An 11362-nucleotide genomic window follows, 5' to 3' on the forward strand; every position below is an offset into this window, starting at 1 on the left:
GGACTGGCCCCCATCCATGCCCCTCATTGCATGTAATCTGTGGGGCGTCCCCTCTTTGCAGTCAGCATGGGTCCTCGAGGACCCCAGAATCTTCCCAAGGCAGGAACCTTCCTGGGGCGTTGTGCATGTCCCAGACGTGGTCCTCACACAGCTCCTTCCCGCCCTCAATCAGGGTGTGGTGGCCGGCTGCTCTGACCAGGTGACTAGGGATGGCAGCCCTGGGTTCGAGCACAGCCTGGGGTTCCTCTTCACCCGTCTCACTAGACAAGGGAGGGCCCCCCACGCCCCTCCGCCCGGGCTGCTCGGAAGCCCAGCAGCCGCCCGGGGAGCCAGGGCATCAGGGGACTCCCGCTTCTCCGCAGTCCGTGACTCTGGTGTCCTCGGGTGGATCCAAGGGGCGCCTGGACACGCCGGCCGAGGCTCCAGAAGACACCACGGGGTGTTTTACTTCACCCTCCTTTCCTGGGGGGTCTGGCCGAGGCCGCTGTGGGAGCTGCTCCCCCTGTCCTCAGCCCACGCGCGCTCAGCCCGCCCGGCGCGCGGGCTCCAGGCGCCCCCGTCCCGCCCTCTACGCTGACGCGCAACGGGCCGGGCCAATCAGCGCTCCCGGCGCCGCGCCCCACGCGCCGCCCCCTCCCGCCTGCTTAAGAAAGGGCGCGCGGGCCGGCCGGGCCAGGTGGCGCTGGGAGCGGAGTTCGGACGGCGGCGCGGGCTGGGTGGGCCCCCGCGCTCAGCTGCCCTCGAGCAGCGCATCCCAACGCAGCGGCGGGGAAGGCGCCCGCGCCCCGCGCCCCGCGCCCCGACGGCGCCTGCCCAGCCCATGCCCGAAGCGAGCGCGGCGGAAGCGGGATGCTAGCGCTGCTGGCCGCCGGCGTGGCGCTCGCCGTGGCCGCCGGGGCCCAGGATGGCCCGGCCCCCGGCAACCACTTCGTGTGCACCGCGCTGCCTCCGGAGGCGGCGCGTGCCGGCTGCCTCCTGCCCGCGATGCCCATGCAGGGCGGCGCACTGAGCCCCGAGGACGAGCTCCGGGCCGCGGTGCTGCAGCTGCGTGAGACCGTCGTGCAGCAGAAGGAGACGCTGGGCGCGCAGCGCGAGGCCATCCGCGAGCTCACCGGCAAGCTGGCGCGCTGCGAAGGGCTGGCGGGCGTCAAGGCACCGGGCAAGGCGGGCACCGGCAAGGATACCATGGGCGACCTGCCGCGGGACCCCGGCCACGTCGTGGAGCAGCTCAGTCGCTCGCTGCAGACCCTCAAGGACCGCCTGGAGAGCCTCGAGGTAGCAGGGCGCTGGGGTGCTGGAGGGACGCCCCCGAGGCGCGGGGCAGAGGCGGGGGTTGGGGTGGGGGTTCGTTCTGTCCGCGAGGCTTTCGGGAACACGGCTGGCGGGGCGCTGCCGCGCGCGAGCTGAATTTGGAGGGCGGGGGATTTTCAGTCCAGCCCCAGAAACTTATTTGATCGCATCACCCCCTTTCCGCCCACACCCTTGCTGCAAGGAAAGGGTTAATACTCCCGCGCCCCGGGACTGCCTACTATGGGGCGGTTTAGCCCCGAGGTCGGGGCTAAAAACCCGGCCACCTTTTTTCTCTTATTGCAAATCTCCAAATTTCCCCGGCCGGGACGCGCTCAGCGGAGGCTGTGCTTGCTGACGTGAGACTCTGGCTTAGGTCAGCCGCCTCGCGCGTCCCCTGTTTCCTTTTATAAACCAGCCTCCCCTTGAGCCACAGCGGCAGGAGACCTCCGGGTCTTGGCTGTGGCCCTGCGGGTGGGTCACCAGCCGCACCTGAAAGCGCCTTGGAAAAAACCTTGATAACTTCAAAGACCCCTCTGTCAGCGGCTTGCTGGTCCTAAGGAGAGAGCCGCTGTGTTTGCTTTAAGGGGAGGGTGATTCCTTTCTCTCTTGCAAAGTGTGTGCGTTTTGGAACTTTGAGAGAGAAATAATTAATTTCCCCTTTTCCTTTCCGCCCAATTTAAGAAGTATGAACATATCTATTACAAAACGTTTGCCAAAATAGTTATTAGCAGAAGTAGGTTTCATTTACAGGTGGCAATTATTGCAAAATTACTTGTTTCCCGTGGTGTGATCACTAAATACAGTATTTTCAGCATCTGGATAGCCCTTGATTCATTATGACTAATAACTGCAAGTGTTTTTGCACACTGTGCATCAGGCATAGTGTCTTAACTTTAACTCTTGCAACAGTCCTGTGGGGCAGATCTATCATCGGCATTTTACGATCTGGAACACTAAGAGAGAGGGGTAAGTGGCTTGCTGAGGACACATGGCTAGCAACACCCGCCAGCATCCAGAGCCAACATATGGAGGAGTAGCAGAAACAGGAAGCGAGGATTTAGAAACAGCATTAAAAACAAAGATTTCATGGACTTTTGAATAGTCATGTTTTAGATCTCCCGTTTCCCAGTGACATCTCTGCAGCAGAGTTATACAGCTCTGTTTTCCTATCTAGATGAAAGCTCATCCATTGTACCATTTGATTCATTTTTTTTTTTTTTTTAATGCTCGCTGTGTTCTTGGTCTTCACCCTAGAATGATAGATGCTGGTTATAATTTTGACTTCTTAGTAAGAGGAGAAAACCAGCTTTCTGAGAGGGGAAAATGAGATTCATAAGTTTACAATATTGCAGCAAAGTAATTCTTGTCTGACTTTGAAATCCTTTCCATACCAGTGGGATGAAAAAAGCACCAGTGAAAGGCTCCCCCGCATGTCACAGCAGACGTTAGTTGTCCTGCTCTGGAGCGGCTCTGGGGGAAGTGTGGCCTTAGAGCTACAGCCTACAAAAGCTTTGTGACTGACCAACACTACCCCTCTCCCCTGCCCAAAGCATCAGCTCCGCACGAATGTGTCCACCTCGGGGCTGCCTGGGGACTTCCGAGAGGTGCTCCAGAGGCGGCTGGGGGAGCTGGAGAGGCAGCTGCTGCGCAAGGTGGCGGAGCTGGAGGATGAGAAGAGCCTGCTCCACAACGAGACATCCGCACACCGGCTGAAGACGGAGAGCGCCCTGAATGCGCTGCTGCAGAGGGTGACGGAGCTGGAACGGGGTCAGTAGTGGCTGGTTTATGCCTCCCCTGGCTGTCTTCCCTCAGCCCCACCCCCTGGGTTCATAGCTGCAGTGCCGGGAAGCTGGGCTCAGGGCAAGAGGGAGCAGGCAGAAGGGGCCAAAGCCTCTGGCCCAAGGACACAGGCCACTTGGGCCCTTGAGGAAGTGGCTCTCCCCAGACTCCTGTGCTGACTCGGCACAAGGCTGTTCTCCCTTGGGTGGGCTGTGAGGGTGGGCTCTTATCCTAGGTGCAGAAGATCACCAGATTCCTTACAGTGCAGCAGCAGCCCCTTCTCTGACTTTGAAATGAAGTGTTGCTTTGTCAACCTGAGTCATCACTTGCTCTTGGTGCACAGAGGGTTCGTGTTCTCCCCCACAAGTCTCCCCCCACAGTCAGGCTGACTTAACAGACTTGTTGGCACCTCATGCAAGACACTCGGTGAAGGGGCTGATCACTGCTGGGAGTGGCCTTATTTCCACTACTCATAGCCAGACCCAGGCTGTCAGTGGACATTGTGGCACAGCATGGAGCAGGTCATGATGATGGTCATCTTGGGAATTAGCTCTACTAGCGTTGTCCTTGGAAAAGTCGGTGCCCCAGGGCCAGCATGGACAAACAACCTCATCCTGTCCTCCTCCACATGGGCATTTCAGCTTCTTTTCACTTGTTCCTTTTGCAGCAGATTTTCTGTGTGTTCTGCTCACATTCTGGTGTGCACATTCTCCCCCAGAAGATCAGAAGGGGAGGGCTCAAGGGCCCGAGATAATTCAGGCTGCCTTATCAACCCCCAAACTGCTGAGGAGGTGGGGTGTGAAGTTTTAGATTTGCTGGCAGTAGGTTGTAATATCATGATCTTTTCAGCTGCATTGCCCAACGAAGGCAGTTTCTCCTTACTCACTTTCCTGACCTGATAGAAGAATATCCATAGTGGGGTGTTCAGCTGCTCTCTCGATGTTGGTTGGGGAGGGTGGGTACAGGAAATCTGGGGTGGGAGGGTTAGTGTTCCAGCAACATCCTGAAGTCCCAGAGCTTCTTCATCCCTTTCCTGTTCTCTTCCAGTCTATGCTTTCTTCCTTACCCTTCTCAGAAAGGGGTGCACATGGCTAACTTGTTAGATTTGGATTTTTGAGTTTAAAAAAAATTTCCTCTGTTGCTGGGTGACCCCAGGAAGCTGACAAGATGTCGAGAGGCAGCAACGAGCAGCTGCAGCTGTTGCCTTTCTCACAGGACAGGTGGAGAGGAGGCAGCCATGTGGAGGCGCCATGTGGGACCCTCACCAGCCGGCCAGGAATCAAACTGGTGCTGCAGAGACTGTGGGCAGTTTTGCAGCCCAACGCTCAACCGCTGCGCCACGAGGGGAGGCCCTCTACAGCTAGGATCTTTAAGGGGATACTGCTGAGTGGAGAAGGGAATCTTCCCTGGGTGGCTGCATACCCCACCACCATGGCCACATCACAGTCGAATTGCCTTAGGAGCCTGCTCGTTAGTGGTTAGTAGAAGTCTGTTGAGTTGGGAGTAGCACCAGGCAGTCCGCTGAGCACCGGACCCCTGTGAGACAGGACTTCTGTGATACCATCTTGCAGCTAAAGAAAATGCTCAGAAGTTCTCAACCACATGTGGGTCATTTGAGGAGAGGGGACTGAGGTGGGACCTGGGCCCCCAGCTGGTGAGCAGCAACAGTCATCTAAACTGGCCCCCTGCATTTTGTTCTATGACTGCAGGCTGGTTGTGAGTTACATTTAGCTTCCTTTGAGGTCCTTCATTTTGGGTTTGGATACCCAAAAGCTGCCACTTTGTGACTGTCCCTCCCATCTTAGCCTGTGTATTCACAGCTAGAAAAGACCAGCCAGGACGCCCACCCACCAGCCTGATTCTGTGCCCACTCTGGATGCTTGATTTCCATGGAGAGTACTCGGAGCTGGTCGGGCACAGATCTCAGGGGTCCAGGTGAGAGCTCTGTTCAACAGGCCAGGACCCCTGGGTGGCTGGACCTGGCACTGAGGTGCAGCTCAGCTTCTACTGTCTGCTGCCTTTTGACCCCTCACGAGAACTCCAGAATCCCTCTGTGTGCACCAACCAATTTAGGCCATTAAGTGCCCGTTCTGGCCAGATGCTAGGCTGTGAGTTCCACATTCTGGATCTTTTGTAACCCCTTTCTTTGAGGAAAGGGATCATTTGCTGACTGATTTGTCTTCTGGACAAACCTGAGGCCTGTTTGTGACAAGTGTAAAGTGATATGTCAACTCCCAGCTCCCAGATATACCAGGCATGTTCCTTAGTGTCCAGCTGAGCCTGGAGGGAACAGATCAAAATGGGGAGCTCTGGGGTACTCTGGCCTCAGCCTATCATTCCCTGGCCATTAAGTGCCCGTTCTGGCCAGATGCTAGGCTGTGAGTTCCACATTCTGGATCTTTTGTAACCCCTGCAACAACCCTGGGAGGGAGGTATTAGTTGGTAGATGAGGGGTGGAGTCAGGCTATAGAGCTGGGGTTGAAGTTGATGGTGACCCTGGACAACTGGAGTCGTGGGCACTGCGGCCTGGAGGGGTGTGTGGGCTGAGCTCTGCTGGGAAGGCAGCTCCTGAAGCCAATGGTGAGTGTCCAGCTCTTATGAGGACACATGTGCTACCTAGGGCCCAAGGGTGCTCATTTCCTTCTGTGAGACAGCGCAGTGCAAGGGCCTCCTGACAATGGCTATTTGACCAGCCCCACCCACCTTGAAGTTGAAGTGCTGAGTCCAAACCCTTTTTTCTTTGGTCCCAGCTGCCCCCTCCTTAGCCTCGTCTGCCGCCTGCAGTCTCTGATTTATCGGTCAGGCCTTTTAATTACTTAATTGGTTTTAACTAAGTTTCCTCTGAACCTCTGAGCTGTTTTATATAAATAGAGGGTTCTGGCTTTCTGGATAGGCCCCTTCTCTGCCCCTCGCTCTCTCAGCTCTAATTAAACCTATCTGTTGTCACCACGCTAACAATATTACCGACACCGAGTCTTATTAAGTGAGCAAGCCTGCCCACCTCCAAGGATGGGCGCGTTCTCTGATTAGATGCTGATGCCTTCCTGAAGAACATGGCCATTTGCCACTTACAGATTAAATACTAGTGGCCGCATGTAGTGAAAAGGGGAGCTCCGGTGGCCTCATTCTCTCTTCCTAGCCGTGTGACCTGGGTGGGTCACTTCACTTGGTGTCTCAGCTGTGTAAGCTTTGAAATCAGGGAGTTGGGGTTTTCTGGTTTTCTGTCTCTGTTTTGCTTCAGCCCAATAGGAGGCTGGTCCCAGTCAACACCTGACCCCACGCAGCCTAGGTTTCCCCAGGTGACCAGGTCTCTCCTGCCCCAGCTAGGTGCTCAGCAGCTCATCAGGCTGTGTTGGGGTGGAGGGGGAGGGGTGGTGGGCGGTGCCCAGCCTTGGGAGGCCAGGATGGGCCAGGCAGGACCGCACTGGCAGCAGATAGGAATGAATACTCCATGAGGCTCAGCTTCTGGGATTTCTATGCTGCCCCTTGCAGAAATGTTGGAAGGGTGTCCCGGGCCCTGCTGCTTCTCTCTACAGATGGTCTTCCTGGGTAGGTGTGAACCATGTGCCGAAGAGCTCCCTTGTGTTATTGCTATGACTGGAAGCGGGTCTGGGGGACCGTGGAGAAGGAAGGTTCACCCATCTGACATTGGCTCTACAGAAAGGTCAAGGCAGGGATGGATTTCACCCACTGGTGACACAAAACAGTTCAGTGCCAGGTTGGGGGTCCTGTCTTTAACAGCAGTGAGACCACCTGGCCCCTGTGGGTGCTTAGTGAACACTTGTTGAATGAACGAAGGGCATTTAGGCCCCACCCCCAGCTGTGTCTAGTCTCCAAATAAGAGGGACGCTTTTGCCAAGACAGCTCAGGGAATTACAAGGTACTCTGTGCACTGTGGAATCTGTGACGCCTTTGGGGCTCTTTCTCCCTTTGCTTTTGTTGTGAACTTTGAGCTTAAATTAAAACTGTATTGAAAATCACTCAAAATTACCAGTTGTTTTCAGAGAGTTTAGATGTGCCAGAGGGACAGCCATGTGAGGGGGGTTCCCATGGCCCAGGAGGGCCCCTAAAGACTGAGGCTCTCATCTTGTGTGTTAACCTAGGTGGGGAGAGACACCTCTGCACTTTTCTACCAAACTCCAGGACATGGTCCCTAAACTCTCTCCTCTCAGGGAGCAAAGAGAGATACGGGCCCTGTCCCCTTCGCGTCACAGTGTTGACCACCTGAGAAGTGACCTGGCTTGATGGGTGTTTCTCAAGTCCTTGGTCTCTGTAAGACTTCTCTCTCGAAGGCCAAGTCCATGGGTCCCCACCCTGCTCTTACTAACGGAGCCCAAGGGACCAAGATTTCAAGGAAATAACTGAGGGATCAGACTTGGCCAAGTCTGATTTCATTGAGCCACACATCTGAATTCAGCTTTCTCCTGCCTGTTACTCAGCTTTCCAGTCATCATGGCTATGAAGATAGGGAGTGGTAGCCAGAAGGGACCACAGCTTTCTTTTCTAGATTTCAAGTGGCCTCTTTCCTGTCCTAGAAGGTGTGCCAGCTGTCTCCCACCCGTGTTCCTGGGCCTACTGGGGGCCATTGTACTGGTCTCAGCATGGTCTTCTCCCCTCCAGTTTGCATATGGGTTCCAGCTCAGATTCTCTTCCTTAGCAGACTTTTGCTTGTCCCCACATCCCCCACCCCGCCACTCCCCTTAGCAGGATTGCTGCCTGACCTTCTCTCTTGCACCTGCTGCTAGTATCCTGGCCTTCTTGCCCCCAGAGCATCAGTCCCCTGAGAGGGGATGTTCTTGTTTCCACCTGGAGCTTCAGCACTCAGAACAGCATCTGGCTGGTAGCAGGCACTGTGGCAGGAGGGTCCTGGTGAGCTGTCACCTTGGGTGCTGCTGGAGCGGTGGGCTAATGAACTGCCGCCTCTCTCCTGTCCCAACCCCCAGGCAACAGTGCGTTCAAGTCGCCCGATGCATTCAAAGTCTCTCTCCCTCTCCGCACAAACTACCTGTATGGCAAGATCAAAAAAACACTGCCCGAGCTGTACGCCTTCACCATCTGCCTGTGGCTGCGGTCCAGCGCCTCGCCCGGCATTGGCACCCCATTCTCCTATGCAGTGCCTGGGCAGGCCAATGAGATCGTGCTGATAGAGTGGGGCAACAACCCCATCGAGCTGCTCATCAATGACAAGGTAAGGCTGCCTGCACCACCACCCGGCCCTTCCTAAGGCCATGCACAAAGATGTGGAAGTTGGGGCAGTCCCATGGCCAACGGTGTGGCTGCCCTCACCATGGGGTCTGCTTGGCCCTGACTCAGTCCTACTCTGGGTAGCTGACTGGCAGGGGCTAAGGGTGGCAGCTGCAGCCATTGGACATCCAAGCTATGAGTCTGACCAAGAAGCAGCCAAGTGAGGGTCCAGACCCAGAGATGGCAGAAGGAAAAGAATGAGCCGGGGTCCCTGCCTGCCAGCCTAAATTATTGCTGGTCCCTAGGCCAGTCATTGAGGGCTGCTCCCCAGGGCTGTACCAGATGGGTGTGTGTGCACGCACTTGTGTCTCTGAGTGCATGCATATACTTCTTATGAGTACATCTTTTTATTGGGGGATGGGAAGGGATGGAGATAAAATTTACACATATTTGTGTATGATTTGCCCACTACTGACATATGCATACAGTTGTGTATCCACCACAATTAAAATTTGGAACAACTTCATCAGCCCCGAATTTCCTCATATCGCTTTGTGGTCAGCTTCTGCCGCAACCCAGCCCAGGGTAACCACCGATGAGTTCTCTATCCTTAGAGTCTTGCCTCTTCCAGAGTAAATGTCCCTCTTCATTAGACAACTAGCTTGCCCATTCAGGAGTGTGGTCTTCTCAAGAGCTCGGTTTTGGGAGTCCAGAGGACCGCCCCCCCCACCACAGCGCCACCTCAAAACTTTCATTCTGAAATCAGACTCAGCCAAAAGTGCACCCTCAAACTCTCCTCGCTGGAGGCAGGAGTTTGAGTGGCTGCACTAGCTTCCTGGCTCCCGGGACCCCAGGAGCACTCACTGCCTTGGGGGTGCAGTGGAATCTGCCTGCTGAAATTCTTCCAGTGGTGACCCTGTCCCTGGGTTCTAAATAGCACCCTTGAACACAGCAGGGCTGGCCGCGGGCCTTGTTTTCCTCTGTTTAGACATCTTGTAAACAGCCAATTCCTGGGAGGCCAGAGTCGGTTGCTAGGAGACCAGCAGTAACAACTGGAGGCTCAGTGGAGCTGGTCTGTGGAGAGTTCACAGGGTTGCCAACAAGCAGTGCCATAGGTCGGCAGTACCCCCCAGCTCTGAGTGGGGCCCACCGGTGTGCCCCCACACACACCCCTGGGGGCACACATACACACGTGTGCACGTCTGCAGATCCCTGGCCTGGGCATGAGGCATTCATGGGGCTTGTCCACACATCTGTCCTGTCAGGCTGCCTGGTATCTGGGACCCTCCTCAGGTGAGGGACCAAGAGTGTCCAGCTGAAAGCGGGGCTGCCCTAGGCCCCAGCTTGAGTGTCTATCACACACATGGTAACTCCTGTTGAGGACCTTTCTGAAGTGGGAGGTTGGGGCACCTTACCCACGCAGCAGAGAAGGGGAGACCAGGAGTGACTGTGGGTACTGGGGGCAGTAGTGGGCCCTGACTTCTGGGAGCCTGGGGGGGGGAGCTCACCCATATGTTGCTGCCCACAGGTTGCACAGCTGCCCCTGTTTGTCAGCGACGGCAAGTGGCACCACATCTGTGTAACCTGGACAACGCGGGACGGCATGTGGGAAGCTTTCCAGGATGGGGAGAAGCTCGGCACTGGGGAGAACCTGGCCCCCTGGCACCCCATCAAGCCAGGGGGTGTTCTGATCCTAGGGCAGGAGCAGGTGGGTACAGTCAGGGTGTAGTTTGGGCCTGTACCCTTCCAGGGGCCAGGGGTGCAGCTGCCAGCCAGCTGTGCGGCACAGGTCAGGCCCCACACCCAAATCGCCACTGGCATGGTGGCCAGCTTGGATGGGCAAGGTCCTGCCAGTTCAACCCACACTGTCTTGAGGACTGAGGGACCGAGGACTAGCAGTGAGGTTGGTATGGTGGGCTCAGATAAATTCAGAATGGAGTTTCTGGGGAGCAGGACTGGCCAGGGTCTTAGCTCTGGACTTTGGCCTCTGCCTATCAGTGTTGACTCTGGGGGTGGGGCAGGTACTGCATCTTCTGTGGCTGCTGGCCAGCATCTGTGCAGTGCTCAGCCCTGCGGGGGAGATGGGAAGGGAAGGGGAGAATGAGGGGGCCTTCAAGAAAGTTGCTGTCTGAGAGAGAGGAAACCTAAGCTGGTTGTCTGCTCTTGGATGGGGAAGAGTTGACATTTGAGTCCGTGTTTGAGGTTTGCTGTCAGAAAGTGAGGGCATAGATCTGGGTGCTTTGGGGACTTTGCGTTGGAGTTCCTCCTTGGCCCCTCCCTCCACATGTCCTGGTTATTCCTCCCCTGAGAGGGCTGGGGCCCGGGAGACCCAGGTAGGCCTCCCTTTGGAATTTTGGGCAAGTGTCTCCCCTCTGCAGCTTCAGTATCCCCTCTGTAAGATGAAGTGGCTTGAGGGAAATTGCCAGTTCCAACTTGCCCAGAACCTGCAGAATCAGTGGTCAGGGAATGTGGCCAGAGTTGAGGGGTCAGAAAAATGCCCATGCCACAGCCTCCCCACAGGCTGGCATCCATCCCCAGGAGCCACTCACAGAACAGGGGAGAGTTTGCCTTTGAACCTAAACTGATGCAGATTTCTGTCCCTGTTCCCAGGACACCGTTGGGGGCAGGTTTGATGCCACACAGGCATTTGTCGGGGAGCTCAGCCAGTTCAACATTTGGGACCGTGTCCTTCGTGCCCAAGAGATTATCAACATTGCCAACTGCTCCACAAACATGCCGGGCAACATCATCCCCTGGGTGGACAACAATGTGGACGTGTTCGGAGGAGCCTCCAAGTGGCCCGTGGAGACCTGTGAGGAGCGGCTCCTTGACTTGTAGCCACCTTCCCCTCCGCGGGGGCAAGGAGTCGGGCCCATCCTGTTGGAAGTGTGGGGTCACTTCCTCCCCAGTTAAATTGTGCATAAACCTCTTTCTTGCTAGAATGAGCTGGGCCCCCAAGTCCCATTCCCAGGGAATCTCAAAGACTGAGTCTCTGTGGCAGCATTTGTCACCAGCTTGTTTGTTTGTTACCGAGATTTTGTCACTTTAGGGGGGTAGAGACAGTATCCCCTAGAGAACCCTGAGCTGCAGATGGGCCAGTATTGGACTT

General features: G+C 56.0%; 1 protein-coding gene across 1 annotated transcript; it reads left to right on the forward strand.

Moving 5' to 3' along the window:
• Window positions 1-849: 849 nt before the first annotated feature.
• Window positions 850-11091, forward strand: NPTX2 (neuronal pentraxin 2; the record flags this gene model as incomplete). Its single annotated transcript, XM_084249195.1, has 5 exons — window positions 850-1275; window positions 2841-3064; window positions 8020-8257; window positions 9782-9961; window positions 10864-11091. 5 exons carry the CDS (start codon window positions 850-852, stop codon window positions 11089-11091), a joined length of 1296 nt encoding a protein of 431 aa, XP_084105321.1.
• Window positions 11092-11362: the final 271 nt, after the last annotated feature.

This window comes from Talpa europaea (genome assembly GCF_964194135.1).
Source record: "Talpa europaea genome assembly, chromosome: 12".
NCBI classification, from domain to species: Eukaryota; Metazoa; Chordata; class Mammalia; order Eulipotyphla; family Talpidae; genus Talpa; species Talpa europaea.